The sequence below is a fragment of the Cinclus cinclus genome, chromosome 4, assembly GCF_963662255.1.
Source record: "Cinclus cinclus chromosome 4, bCinCin1.1, whole genome shotgun sequence".
In the NCBI taxonomy this organism is placed as follows: domain Eukaryota; kingdom Metazoa; phylum Chordata; class Aves; order Passeriformes; family Cinclidae; genus Cinclus; species Cinclus cinclus.
In genome coordinates, this window is record NC_085049.1 from 21,829,618 (window position 1) to 21,845,217 (window position 15,600).

The following is a 15,600-nucleotide window of genomic DNA, read 5'->3' on the forward strand; positions in this document are numbered from 1 at the left end:
TAGTACCCCAGTGGTTGGTTGCTCTGAGATGTGGTGGTGGCCAGGTACAAGTTGTGGATGTTTTGAACCAGTCGGTGACCTCTGTCTCTCCCCTTTTTGGCACTTGTAAGAGTGACCTAATAAATATGTTATTGCAACAGATGTGATCTCATATCCTCTTACAAACCACATGTAGACCAGTCACTGTGGGATGGCCCTGTTCAGTGGAGAGGTCAAAATGTGGGACAAGGCTTTAAGAAGGAAGCAATGATTTTCAAGAGGAGAGATTTTTACTAATACATTATATTAATATAAATAAGATTTACTAAAAAGTAAAATGCAGCAAATAAATTAAATCACAGAATGGTTTTGGTTGGAGACCTTTGAAGGTCATCTAGTCCAACCGTCCTGTTATGGGCTGAGACATCTTTCACTCCCTTTCACTGGATGAGGTTGCTCAAAGCCCCATCCAACCTTACCTTGAACACTTTCAGGGATGAGACATCCAGCTTCCGACCACACTCATTGTAAATATGTTTTCCTTATGTCCAATTTAAATTTCTTCTGGTTTAAAACTATTGTCCCTTGTTATGTCACCTAAAGGCCCTGGTAAAAGTCTCTCTTCGTCTTCTGCACAAACTCCTTTAAATATTGAAAGGCTATGATAAAGTCTCCCTGGAGGTTTCTGTTTTACAAGCTGAACACCCCCAGCTCTCTGTCTTTCCTCACAGGAGAGGTGTTCCCAGCCTTATGACCACTTTTGTGTCTCTCCTATGGCCTCACTCCAGCAGATCCATGCCTTTCTTGTGCTGGGACCCTGGAGCAGGATGCAGTGCTCCAGATGGGGGTCTCACCAGAGTGGGGCAGAGGGAAATGTTAGTAAAAAATGTTAATATTGATAGCATGGTTGGTAAGTGGTTTCAGTGACCAGCAAAAAATTGTGGATTGACCTTCTGACAATGGGAGTTCCTGCCTGGCTGCATGGCCTTTTTGGGCTGTTTACTGTACTTTTCTTGCAAGTAGAAAATAAGCTAAATTGTTCTCTGGCATTGTCAGCATTACCCCAGAGGTCTTTGGAGAAGCTAATTCTTTTGGTTTCTCCCTAGTGCATCACCCAGAATAATACCATAGTCTATGTTTAAGGAGCATATGATGTTTGTTTTTTATCCCTAGTCCAAACATTTGTACTGGATTGTATTTCCTTCTCTGCCTTCTTATGAAACAATTCTAGCTGAATAGAGAATGCCTCCCTTCACTCGAGCTTGTTTTTTTCTGGATAGGAAATGAGAGGCTCAGGCTTATTAATTTTTCTTTTAGCATTATGTAACCTGTACAAGGCTGTAAGTACATGAGTTTAAGTAGCATGTTCTTTATTAGCTCATTTTACAGTCCTTGGCCTGTTCCACTTCCAAAATTCTCATAAGCAGCATAAGTTGGCCAAAGTACATACTTCATGTTAATTAAATCTCTTAAACAGTGTCTAATTTTCTTTTTTCTTCTTGAAATTGGTGAGAGATTAGTAATAAAGAAAATTAGTTGGATGATAGCATCATGTATTTGATCAGTGCAGAGACAGGATAAGTGCCTCAGGTGTATGGTGAACTCTTCATTCCTGTGTGAACATTCAGCATATTAAAAGTTGACAACATTATTTGAACATTCATCCTGACAAGATAATGTTGTAAAAGATCACAGTTTGTGAACTGAGGAAGCACTGAACATGAAACATAAACAATTTTGAAAAAGCCTTATTTCCTTCAGTGGGTTTGTTTCTGTCACAGTTTCGTACTTTACCTGAAAGTAGATTTGAAAGATCTGCAACTGATACTGATGAATCTAAGATTTTATTTGAGATTATTCCCTCCAAACATAAAAAAAAATTGACTTTAGCTAATATAGAGTTTTGAGAATAAATGTTTTGTTTCCTCTCCTGACCTCTTGACGGAGGAAACACAATTGTAGTGGACAAATCTGTAAAACAAAATTACCTTTTTAAAAAATCTTTTATGATGAGGTTTTGTGTTGAGAGCGATTCAAAGCATCCTGGGAGAATAAGATGTTGAGTGTTGATGAAATGTAAACCTGCTTCTTCTTCTTCATATTTGATGAAGTTACTGTCCTAGTTTTATTTTCATTTTGATCTTCAAATATTTTCAATAAGGTTTATCTTGCTCATATTCATAAGATGCTTCTGACTTGCTTCTTGGTTTCTATCTTGTTCTTGTGCTTTAGCAAGAACTTGATGTCACCAGCTGTAGCTTCCAGTAGGTATGGGGGCTACTCAAAATACTTTGCATTTTCCACTGAAGTACATTCTTAGAAAAGCTTTTCCAATCCAAATAACTGGCATTTGTTAATTTTTAATTGCTTTGTGTGATACTTGCTTACATTTGCTGTTTTAATGTCTTTTCCTGTCTGTAAAATGAGAGTCCCAGAGGGCACATGTGTGCAGTCACTGAATTCAGTTTACAAAGCTTGATAGTTGTTTTGGGAAAAGCATACTGTGTGTATGTGCAGTTTGTCACAGATGGTGTCCCAACAAGAAAAAAGTTGTGCTAATGCTGAAGGAAATGACATGAAAGTAAGTAAATGAAATAGCAAAAAAAAGATGGCCTGAGAGCCAAGTGTCATTTTTTCTAGCTGCTGTGGGGAACGTGGTCAGTGTGGCACACACATGCTTCAACTCAGCAGACATACTCAAGTCACTATATAGGCAACAAACAGTGGGCAGGAGAAATTTTTCTGGGCAATTTTCCTCCTCTGAATATTACCAGTGTCTCACTTTTAAGTCCAGTGTCTTTTTTTTGTGAGCTTTTTGTGAAACGTGGTCATGAAAGTAGGTAGGGATCTTCATTCCGTATTAAAGAAACAAAATGAGGCATATTTCTAGTCTTTCAGAGTCTAAAGAAAATCATTAGAAGGTAAAAGGGTTCTGAAGTTTTAAAAAGGGCAAGGTAGGCAAAATGTGGACATTTCACCCCTAATAATTTAATTTATGGTGGTCCATTTGTTTACTCGGGTTTATTTTGAGGGACCAGTGAATTTTTAGAGCTCTGGTCTTGGCAGTGTGAGTCTGGTGAAAATAGTATGACTCCAGTGCCCTTCTGGGAATGTAGATTTCAACTCCTTCATCTTCTGCCATACATAAATGAGGAGTGGGCTCATTCTTCACAGTTTAGGATTGCTCGTGGAGGAGAAAAAACAGGACTTGAATATCACTGAAAACCAAGGAGATGTGTATTATGGACCTGCATTTAGAATCTGTTTAGGTTCTTTTAGGGAGGGCCAAGCTCTATGGCAAGCCATTCTATGCACCGCTTTAAATTCAAGACATCCTTAAATGATTCTGAATTAGCTTTTTATCACCCCTCATAAATCTTGCCTGCTGGATTTGTTCTGCTGTCTGCAGCTGAACTCATAGTACGAACAGTCAGATTAACTCTGGGCCTCCCTTTGCTTTGTAGGACTCCTCAGTGGGCAGACGTCCCCGACCAACGCCAAGCTGGAGAAGCTGGACCCGCAGCAGGTGCTGCAGCTGTGCCTGCGGTACCAGGACCACCTCCACCAGTGTGCCGAGGCCGTGGCCTTCGACCAGAACGCGCTGGTGAAGCGCATCAAGGAGGTGAGCGGCGGGGAAGGGCACGGCCCTGGGGCGGCTGCGGCAGCCTGCAGAGCAGCCTGTGCAGGGCAGAGGAGCCCTGTGGCTGTGCCTTGTGGCTGTGCCCTGCCAGCCACGTCCCCGGGCTGTGGCTGCGGGTCCTGGCAGCTCCTGTGTTTGCGGGCTGTGCCTGAGGAGGCCTGGCCGTAAACAGCGGCCCGCTCCTCTGGAATCGCAAGTGCGGCAAGCAGCTCTCAAAGAAGTAAAAGATTACTGAAGTTTTTAAGGTAGCATTTCTTATTTAGGTCTGTATGGCATATATTTTATTATGCCCCATGGTTAGGCTCTAGTTTAAGGGAGGAAACAGTTATCTTAACATCTTCTATGGCTGGAGAAGGTAGTACTTCAGTGGGTTTGTAGAGCTAGGTTTGTTCTCAAAGACCGTAATATGTCATCTCATTTCTGACCTCTGGCAAAAAGGTCTCCTGTGCTGCTGCTTTCACCACTAAACCATCATTTGGAAACCAGTGATCTGTTTTAATATTGAATGATACTGTTTGGGATTGAATTAGTTCCTGGGATGAGCATCTTGCAATGGGAATGACTCTCTCATGTGTGACTACTGATGTTGGAAGCAGTAGAATGGCTGCCAGATTTTAATTTTTTTTAAATTAAGACAAACGGGCATGACAGGGAAATGTTGCTTGAGGTCTTTTCTCAGATACTCTCAGATGTGTAGAAGAGCTGGTGAATTCTGCAAATACAAAAAGTCCTTGTGACCAAATACCTTTTCAGTGTCAAAAAAGTGGTTTTGAGCATGTGGTTAATTTTTATTCACACAGTATAAACACTGACCTTGGTTTGTTGTTGCTCTGTTGGCTTAGAATTAATAAAATCCCACATGACAAACTGGGTAATAAATTTGATTAATGGGCTGTTTTGAGAAGCTGCTGTCATCATGAAGTTGTAAGTCCAAAATAATGTGGGAAGCATTAAAAAGGCCTTTTTACTTCGGTGTATCAAGATCTGAGGCCAGCTATTACACAAGATGTAAAGATATTTGCAGATGTTGGTGACTCAGATCACACAATCTCAGAAATGGGATTTAACTGCCAGCCTAATGACAGTGTAGTGCATTAATCCGAGCAGATTGTAATTCTTTTGGCTGTTAAAGTGTGAGAGGGAATAGTGACATGATTTAAAGTCACAGTAGACACCACCACTACAATCTTCATTAGTTGGGTTTGCCTTCTGTAGGGCAAGTGACAGAGTCCCTTTCAGACTAGCTGCGGTGGTTTTCTTCCAGTTCATAAGGCTTGTGATTATCTTTAATCTAAAATAAATTAAATTATGATACTGATGTTCTCACTGGCTTCTTTATAACAGCCTCCTCTGACAAAGTGATGGAAAAATGGGGAATTCTGTAAGTCAGGGAACTGACAAATCAGCTGTGGTTCAGTTTTTTTGGTCACAACTTTTAAGTAACTTCAGATGCTTTCAGTCCCTCTTCCAGATCTGGTGGGTTTTTACTGTTCATTTTCCTAATAATTTTAAAATGTTTTTCCAGATTTGGCTGTTTTGCATGTGTGTTCTGGAGGATCTGGGTGGGACTCACTTGGCTTAATAATTCTTTCCAAATTGTTTGGGCTCTCCTTGATGCACTAAATTGAACCACTGCTGACAGTTGTTAACAACATGGGGTGCAGCTGAACCAGAGCAGGGGATGTCTCTCCTTACAAGTGTAGACAAAGGAAATTGCCTTTGGCTTCACCGATTTGTCAGCAATGATTTAGTTTTGCTGTGTACACAAAGCTTTGACCTTTAGTAAAGCGTAAAAACGTATGCACGAGCTGAGACAGTAAATTCTCTTATCTTCATTTTGATAGCCAGTATTTCCTTTTCTTTAACACTGTAAGTACTGAAGTGTTTCTTCTGATAATAGGCTTGTCAAGTGACTGATGTTTTTAACTTTCTACAAAATGTTGGTGAGCTTCAGTCTCTGATTTCCTACTATTTGTCTGAAGTATGTTCACTTCTCAGATGCTAACTGTAGCAATAGTTCTGTATAATATGCTACACTCACACTGCCTGCAGCCAGGATTTTTTTTTAGTCTTTCCTTGACAAAAATGTCCCAGAGCAAATATCTTTTGTTCATTGTCTGTGTCACCAGGAAAGAAGTTTCCTGGATTCTGTCAAAATTCAGAAGTACTGCTGTAAATTAATTGGTCCTCAATAACTCAGAATTGACTGTGGTGGTTTGCAAATCAGCACAAAGTCTGAATTACAGTGGTTCTGAATAAGAAAGAGAATGAGCTAAAGAGAAAAAACCCTACTTGTCTATTGCTATTCCTCTTAGTTATGGTTTCTCTGTAGGTGGTTTCAGACCTGAGTTTCCAAGCCTGTTTGTGAAATCTGTTACAGCAGACATACCCTGAGAGTGATGCACCTTCTGACTAAACTGAATTAGACCAGCAAAAGATTAATTGCCTAAGTCAAAAATGCATCTTCAGCTTCAGTCCTTTGCTTTAAGGCCCATATGGACCAGCCCATGAAGTTACCTTTCAGCCCATTAAAGGGGAGGGCTTAGGGAACCAAAATTAAGCCTGTTAAAAGAAGCCTGGCAAAAGTGAAAATGGAGATGTATTTTAATTTTGACACAACATATAAAGATGTTCTAGCTGAGGCTGTTTACTTGCAAGCAGAATAGAGCCTTTTGGTTCATAGACTTAAATTACCAGTGCCCCAAATCCAGGGAAAGGGGCCTGAGAATTCCTTGTGCTATAATATTTCTGAAAAGGGGAGGAACCTAGGTTGAAATGCCACTTGTATTTTCAAGGGATTTAATGCCACACTGCCCTCTAGAAAAAAACTAGGGAACACTGTGTTCCCTAAGAAATCAATACCTTAAATTTAGTCTTTGGCATCTTTGAAGTTGATGGATGAGGGCTGTGGCAATCTATCCAGCTCTTTATTTTTCCTCTCAACAGCAATGAAATGTTGTTTATAAAGACTGGAATCTCAACAGGTACCATCATGCAGAAATAAATGCACAGGATTATTAAGCTGGAAACATGTTAATCTTCACATCCTTTAGTTGATCTTGCTCATTTTTCTCCAATCTGCTGTGCAAGTAGCTTGAATACCTGAGTGGTAGGGTGGTGTCTTAACCAACCAGCACCAAAATGTTAAAATGCTCTTGAAAAGGCTTCAGAATTGTTACTTTAATATAGAGAATTGATGTCTAGCAGTGTATGCCTGAGGCAGATGGCCAGTACTCTGTTGTACATGAACTTTATGAAGGGATCTAGCAGTTATAAAGGAAGAGGAAAGATTATTTGCGCTGGTGACAGTCTGAAATCTGTTTTGCTGACATACACTGCTTTGTCTGGTGTCTTAAAAAAGACAAGTCCCTTGCTCCTAGAATATATGTGTGTAATCAGTTCCAGCATGTTCCCTTCTCTTGTGCTTTATGGCCTTTTGAAGAAAGATCTAAACTGGAATCTTTTCCACAACTGAATTTCCAAGGAAGAAAATAAAGCTACACCAAGCATCTAGCAGTCAGAAAGGTTTGTACTATTATAGAGCTTAGGTGCTTAAGAAACTGTCACTGAAGATCCCAAGTCTGACATGCAAAACCTTTTAGTAACACTTTGACTGGGATTACTGCATGGAGTTTATGATCATCAGGTACCAGAAGGAATATAATTCAGTTCCTTCTCACAGCTTGCTTAAACTAGGAGACTGTATTTCTTATTCTAGCTTTGTTTTCCCAAAAAATCTCCCAACAACCCCCTGCCCCAACACTGTAGAACTTCAAATAGGAGATAGGAGTAAGAAGTGCTAGATCTTGTTACAGAGCTAGCAGACTTGATGGTGGATTTGGGCATGAAAGGGATTTGACATAGGAAGAAAGCAAGTGTCAACCTGGGGTGTATGGCAGCTTGTGTTTCCAGAAGAAATGAGAGTATGCTGATTATCTTGCACAAAGCTGAGGGATCTCATCTGACACAGTGTGCAGGTCTCATAAATGCTCAAGGAAGGAGAGTTCGTAACACAAGAAAAGGGCTGTAAGGATGTGTAGGTGCCTTGGGGAGGAAACTGGAAAAGCTTTGCTTGTTTGGCTTAGTCAGATGAAGACAGAAAATATGATTTCTCTTTCCAAATCAGTTTGGCATTAATGTAGATTAAAAATGACCTTCTCCCTTCCTGAAGGATTGTGTTGATATAGTAAAAATTAATTTACAGGCTTTCATTCTTAACTATTACCTCTTGTTTCAGTGTTGAGCTGAAATTTTTGACATGTCAACTCTGCCCTTAAGTAAGAATTGGGGTGGGGTGTGGAGGTGCCAGGAATATTGGCTAGAAGCTTTTCAGCAGTTTAATCTTCATTTTAGACAGAATAGCCAGCCTTACTTGCAAATATTTGGAGTTGCTCTGATAACTTTAAGATGGTAGTTGTAGACTTGAGGGAGAAAGGTGGACCTTGTGTTTGTAGCCCCATAATTAGCACTGTGGTAATAATCAGATGTGATCTGCAGAGATGACTTCATGTTGAAAGCATTACAAAGCCTTAGTGCAAAGTAAGTACCAGTAATCTGCTCATCTTGCTTTTTATGAAGGGTAGAGTTTCCTAAATGCTTCCGTGCCACTAGGGCATGAATGCCTCTACATGAGAACATTTATTAGCCATTATTGCAACACTGCTCTGAGGTATGAAACATATGGTTTACTATTAATTAATTCATGTGGGCATTGCTCCTGACTGGATGTGTCATCTACCTCTAGAAGCCTGGATAAAATGCTGAACTGTAGTATAATAGAATAGATATTTCAGGAGTTTTTCAGGTTATCAGTTACTGAGTTTGAGTATCCGTGGCAAAGGGAAGTTGATTTGGACTTTCATATGAGAAATATGGCTGGCAGGAAAAGAGCAAAAGCTTCATCAGGCTCTCAGGTGTCCAGAAATCTCCAAATCCTGACTGCTGGGCTCATGTCCATGCTCATCTAACACTTCAGCCTTCTTGCATGTATCCAAGGCATGTGCAGAGCACATGGAGGGAGGTCTGATGCACCCAGATGTGGTGGACTGGCAGTGCAAGTGTGTCAGGGTGTGTGAACCCAACTTTGTCTGCAGTTCCCCAGAGGAAAAAAGAGGAAGTCTTAGACAATCCTTTTAGCACTTCCCACGCAGTAGTAAATAGTTAAAACTCAGCTCCTTTGCATTCTGTGAGAACAGATTTAGGAGCATTTTCTACTTAAATATAATTTTCTTCTAGTGTGTCTAACCCTGACTAAACACAGCAATATCATTCCTTTCTGAAAGACTTCTGTAGGATGTGTGGAAAAGAAGACCTACAGCTATCAGGTCCCATCTGTGAAGCTGAGAATAAATAGCAGATGGCTTGCAAATATAATGATGCTGACTGTTTTCACTCTGAAATGAAGGTGGTGGTGGTTTCTGAAAAATATCTCATTAATGATAGTGGTCATCTCTTCAAATCAAAGCTTACTTGTGATGGGGAAACCAGCTTGCTTAAAGCTAGTCATACTGACATGTTGAAAGTATGAAACTGAAATTTGTTATAAAATAACCCCCTAAGGGTGGATAGCATTTGTAATTGCTGTTGTCCTGTAGCATTCAAGCTGTGGCTGGGTATAGGAGTGTTCTGGGCAAGTAATGCATCAGCAGTGTAAAATGAGGAAACGAGGAGATGAAGGTTGTGTTTTCTGACAGAACTATTAGGTAGCTTGAAATAAGAGTTGTGCAAGTTAGCATTTAGGCAATAGATCTGTAACAGATATGTATTTTTTCTTTTTCAGCAACAGCTAACTGAAGACAGATCAAGAGCGTGTTATTAATTACTGTGGAATTGTATTCTACAAAAGAGAGGTTTTGTGAGAACATTGCACACACAGGTGCAATCTTGTTTGGGTGGGGTATTTGTATTTGTTTTTCTTAAACTTGGCTGTTTAGAATATGTATGGAAGCATTTCTAATGCGCCGGATGTAACTTAACATTTTTAGCAATAATTTTAGAGGTGACTTCTTAGATGGATGTCCATCGTTCTACAAAAGCAGCAAATGAAAACTAAAAAGGTGTTCTTATTAATTAAAGACAATGAACTAGAAATTACTATGACCTTTTCTTGGTGACAGTTTAGATAGCTTGCTGGTAAAAACAGATCTTTTGGGTTTTTTCCCTTTCTGCTTTTTCAGGAATCTTGTGCATATAAGTCTGATACAGCCACAGCAAATGCTGAGTTCGAACCCAGGAACTCGTGCAACAGAGAGATGGTGCTTTTTGCTGTGTGAACCTGCTGGTTTGTGACTGTCAGGCTGGTACTCAGGCCAGCTCATGGACCAGAAGACCGAACCACTGAGGAAGAGAGAGGCTGGGAAGACTCAGTTTGTTTTGAGGATTTAGGTGCAGAACTAAGCTTGTCCTTATTCAGCTCCTTTGAAGGAGGATGGTGTGACTGCTGCTTTGCAGTGCCCTGAGTTTCACTTGCTTTTGTGAAAACAATTTAGCTGTTTTGAAAGACAAAGATGTGGGTATCTGTGGTGTTGAGAGAAATGTAAGTAAGGACAGACCAGTAGAATGGGACTGTGATAGGAGATGTGTCCAAACTGGAGAGCTGGCTGTCAGGTTTTGCTGCCCATCTTCTCCCACCTCTCTGAAGTGGAGCCCTGCCTTTATTAAACGCTTGGAAGTCTGTGGGTGCATTAGGTCTGGGCAAGAGGTAGATATTGTTTTGTTCCAGTCATAGCTTTAGGACTTTTTTTTAGCACCAGTCGGTGATAGCAGCCATAACTGAATCTTGGGGACCTGCCATTTGGCAGAGGGATGCTGGTGGCTCTTGGGCAGGGAGGGCTCCGGCTGGAGCTGGGAGGGAGGTGTGGGCTGAGGAGGCCACGCCGTGTGGGAGTGACAGACGCACCCTGTCCAATAGCATAACAGTCAGGGAAAGACTGACATAAAGGTGGAAAAGCTTATTTCATGAATAAACCTTTTTACTCTTTGGAATTCTGAATGCTTTTGTGTGTCCAAAGGCCTCCCAGAATAATTAAATCTTGATCCTACAGATACAGCAGCTTATGTTGATACATGTTAACATGTATCCATGTATCTACTATAAAACTAAGGGACTAAACATGGGTATAATTTAGATCTTTAGGAGTAAGGGCCTTGATGTATCTATTAATGTTGCTATAATTCAGTTCCAGAGCCAGTGGTTACTCTTCATTCTCTAACTTGACCATGATCTGTGCAATACTTAGACAGAATAACCATCAGCAATTGCTTACAGCAATGACAGATCACAGAGGGGGCAAAAGGAATATTTTGCAGTGGATTTGATCTTAGCTGTGGTAAGGAAAACCTAAACACAAACTATAGTTGTTTGCCTGGCAGTGGGGCAGAGGAAGGGTACAGCTCCATGAGAGCTACTCTCATGGTGGAAGCTGAAGAGAAAGGGGTGGCTTCTCTGTTTTGTACCCTGGCACAGAAGCTATACAGTCAGTTTATCACTTACCAATGTGTGCTGAGTGGGAGAAACAGAGGATGTTCCCAGCATCAGGAAGTCATTGTGATCTATTGTGCTGACTTTGCGTGACATTATCAAAGAGAGAGGGGAAGAGAAGAAAAAGCCATTCATTGAGCACATTTGTTTTCAGGCAGTACAGAAAGAGGAGCTGTCTTCAGTTTTAAGTGTGTTGATTGAAAAGTATTTTCACACCAGCACATCGTGACTAATATTCCATGCAGTCATGTTCCTGCCTGCCACTTTCTGATGTGGTTTGTGTGCAGCTGCAGGAAAACGTTCATTTAACCCCAGTCAAGCACCTGACAATGTGAAGGAAAGGCTGCTTGTGCTTGGAGTGCTGTTCTAGAAAAAGAACTTTCTGGAATAAGGATTGCACCTTAAGAGCTGTGTGTTTTGGAGGGGCAGCCACAGGGAATAGTGGCTGAGAGGAAATTGTTAGGCCAGGACACGGGACAAATGCATGTCTGGCTGAGCTCTTGAAGACTGTTCCTAAATGTGGGAGGAAACAAAAACATCTTGCCTTATTGGCATTTTAGGAGGGACTGGAAAAGTTTGGAATGTCCAAACATTCTCTTACAAGATGTATTTGTTTTGTTATGAATGTCAGCAGTGGGTCTCTAGAAACTTGATTCCAAGTTTAATGAACTTGTGATTGCATTTGCATGTTCTGCAACCAGGGAAAATGTGTCTAGCTGCAGTTTTCAGTCTCTCAGTCACTGAACTAACAAGATATGACCTCTGTTTCTGAGAGTTTAGGACACTCACGTGCCCATGACAGGGGTACTACAAAATCATGCAAGGTAAGAAGTGTGTGTGTGTATATATATATGTGTATGCTGTATACGTGTATATATATGGGCACTGGTTTGTTTTCAGCGTGGTCTCTTGAAAAGAATTGGGCATTGGCCAGTGCTGACCTCAGTCTTTTTGTGGGCTAAATTAATGTCTTTATTCTGCTTGGCAGTGTGGGCCAAGAAGAATTTTTAAATGAATGCAAGAATTTATGGTGTGCAAGATGTCTGACAGTATCCTCAGTTGTTTTTGTGTTTCATCAGTGTGGTGTTACAAATGGGCCTGTGTAATACAGAGGGGACTCGGGGCTGAGAATGTGAATGGTGTAGTAGGAGGGGCTGTGCTGGGGCCCTTTTGAGTGAGGAAATATCCATCTTGCAGTATTATTGGAAGTAATTATGAATCTGTTTTCATTTGATGAAAGAAATGCCCAGTAGATGTCATTTCATGTTTAAATGTCAAGCTGAGGTATAAATTAGTGTCCTGTTGATGATAATCCACAGTGGAGGCATAAGCTTTGAAACAGAAACAGGCACAAATTCTGAATGTCACTGTCTGTACAAAAAAAGTGTGTCATTCTGCAGGGTGAGTTTTAAGCTTGTCTATTTTTATGATCCTATGCTTCTGAAATAAAAACATGAAGAAATGCTTCAATCTTTTTTGATGTAGGAGGGGAGAAAGATCCTGTCTTCTACTCTGGGCATGTCCAGCCTCAGGTTTGCTGCTTTGACAGGAGGAATGATTTTTGGAAAGAATTAACTTATGCATTAGGAGCTCTCACCCCTTCGTTGAGAACGCTTTTTTTTTTCTCAGGGGCAGAACCTCTTGCTTTGATGAAAATTAGGACTCTGACATCATATACTGGGCTCTGCCCTCTGCTTTGTTCTGTTGCTTCTTAACAGGCTTCAAGTCCAGTGTTTTAACTCTCCAGAAACTTTTCTGTACCACTAAGCTGGGGATGCTCATAGCTTACAGAGTGGTGATGTTTGAAGGACAGATTGGTGACGGTGAGGTTGTCAGGACCTGGTGACAGTGCTGTTTCACATCTCTCATATCTGATGGGTTCAGCACAGTAGGGAGTTGTCTGCAGCTCTGGTGGCCTGGCATCATAGGAAGCTTGAAGCAACCAAAGCAGAAACAAGGGCTCAAATAAACACTCTCAGATGTTTGTAGGACAATGATGAACTACTGGCTCTGGGGTGTCTTGCTGGGCTTCCCAGAGAGCTTCACAATCTGGGATGGGCAAGAGGGCTGAGACTTGAATGTTTTTCAGATGAGAATGTGGCAGGGCTTTGTGTCAGGGACATGGGAGTTGATGGAAACTGCTCGGAGAGGGCAAATCCACTCATTGACCCTCAGGGGTGTCTTGGACTGCCTTGGCTGTAGGCAAGGGACCAGACTCTACCTCAGCTCCCCTTTTCCAGATGCTTTTTATTGCTACTGTATGATGTATGAAATTAAATAGATAGAAATGAGGTGGATTCTTTTGCATGTTCCCTGCTCATAATGGATTCCTGCAGGCCAGTGTTAGTCTCTGTGGTGGGTGAACAGGGCTGACCCTCAGAATCTGAAGGCCCCATCTTAATGCCAGAGGAATGGGACTGCATGCCAGCAGAGGTAAAAGCACAACGTCTGGCACTGGAGGAGCTCGCTAGGAGGGGGAAGGAGGCAGGAAGGATGTAAGTGTGTACTTAGGCCTGCTTCAAGGAAAGCTGAGACACTGGCATTTATCATAGGAATTACCATGTAGTTGCGTCTTTTTTTTAATAGCTAAAAAGACCTGGTTCAGACTGAGTAAAAATTGACCTTTCCTCACAATTGCTCCACTTCAGTTCTCCCTGTTGTGCCTTGGGCTGTGCAGCTGCTGTGGCCTCCCTCAGCAGGCAAACTTGGATGATAGGTGTAAGGAAACCATAGGAAACACTCATTTCAGCCCTTTCTCTTTCTTGTGAGGCGACTTTTTTTTGGCTGTTGTGAATGTGTCCAAAGGTAGCAAAGTACTTGGAAGCCCCTCTGCATTTCTTCTTCCTATTGCAGGTCAGCATCAGCTTCTCCCCTCATTCCCTGCCAGTAAGTGGATACTACTCCTAAGGAGCCTAAAAGTCAGCAGATGGAATTTAGAGTAGATGGAATGGAGAAAGGGGAGCCTTGGGTGTTTTCTGTTGGAAAGCTTGGTAGGTGCCAGCTTTGCTTCTTGCACAGTGCGGTGAGGCCATGTGGAGAATCTGCCAGCAGAGGAGAACTTCAAAACCAGAGGAGGCTTCTGCTTGGGTCCCCACACTGCTCTGTTTAATGAGGCACGCTGGCTTTTGGCAGGTTTCCCACTGGCTGCCCCTCCAGGCCACTGTCTCTCATTAGGTAGGATGTTTTTGGGCACTGGATTGAACTTGCTGGTTGATGGTGGTCTGCTTTTTACACACTCCTCTTTACAGAGCTAGCACTAAGCTACACAATTATTAAGCTGGGGTTTTAATAGAAACCCCTGTGTAGGCTTAAATTGTTTCTACTCTATTTGGAGTTTCCTGCTCTGCTGGTTTTTATTTTGTCCCGTGCATGAAGGCATGGAGGAGGGAATTCACAGGAAAGCAGAGGCAAAAAAGGAAGAATTCAGCCTGAGAGCAGTAGAAAGTGCAGGCAAAATAAAAGGTCAGTTGGTACCGTATGCAGCTCTGATAGAGATGATGAGGGGCAGAATGCCCACTATTCTCTGTGACAGTTCAGCAGAAACTTGTGTGTTTGTTTTCGATGCTGTACCCTCTTGCCACCAGTGGGATGGCAGAGTTCTCTCTGCTGGGCCCTCCCTCCTCAGTGGGGCCTTCCAGTGTTGCACCATTTCCACCCAGTCCTCCCTTGCTGCAGGGTCTCCCCTACAGACCCACAGCACTTGGACAGAGGATCAGGATTGCACCTGTAAGTCAGGTCAGCACCTTGTGTTTTCTTAGCACTGCACTGATAAATTTGTGCTGTCCCTGGTGACAGATATGGTCACTGTCCTCCACTAGATTGCTAACTGTGTCCCAGAGTTCAGGAGAGGGATGTTGTTTGAACCTGTGCTTCTTGGTAGACCAGGAGTTCTCAGCATTGATTCCCTGAGGCTGCTTCATCGTGAGCAGGGACTTCCTTCCTCTGGGAGCAATTACATGGGAAGGTTTTGGGAAAACAGTGGTAAGAGGTGGCAGTGGGCTAAAACTGCTCAGTGTATGCCCTCTCCTGCCCTTCAGTCCCACTCACTGTAGGCTTGTGCTGAGTCCCAAGCCAGTGGACTGCCTTCCACAAAGACATACCAATTGGAAAAGCTAGTGCACTGGAGTCACTGGGGTTGTTAAGTACAGCTGCAGTGAGCCAAAGCAACTCTGAGTGTGCACTTGAGGGCTTGGAGCAACCCTGTTACTGAGCTCTTGGAACATGTGGTACATATCTTAGGATATGTAAAACAGTTTAAACCATCTGACTGGGCTTGTGTGTGAGGTACCGGCTGAATCCTGCCTGGAGATTGCATGTCTGGCTGAACAGAAAAATGGGCTGTGAATTATAAAGGCTGCCTTCATTACTCAATGGCAGGAACAGCACTGCAGTTCCTGTCATTGTCATCATGCTTGGGCCATGTTTGGGTACGGACTGTGTTTAATTGCATGGCTAATCTACTTAATGTCTCTCCTGGGGTCACTTATAACACTCTTATTTT

The 15,600-nt window shown here is 42.1% G+C and overlaps 1 protein-coding gene across 8 annotated transcripts in view; it reads left to right on the forward strand.

The window, feature by feature from the left end:
• BORCS5 (BLOC-1 related complex subunit 5) overlaps positions 1-15,600 on the forward strand; it is a 58,896-nt gene that overhangs the window by 38,314 nt on the left and 4,982 nt on the right. For all 8 annotated transcript variants that reach the window (XR_009933146.1, XR_009933144.1, XR_009933141.1 and 5 more), the window contains exon 3: positions 3,444-3,601. Coding sequence is in view for 1 of the 8 variants with exons in the window: in XM_062491786.1 (XP_062347770.1) it covers positions 3,444-3,601 (158 nt within the window). In the remaining 7 variants the exon portion in view is untranslated. The remainder of the gene's footprint in view (positions 1-3,443; positions 3,602-15,600) is intronic.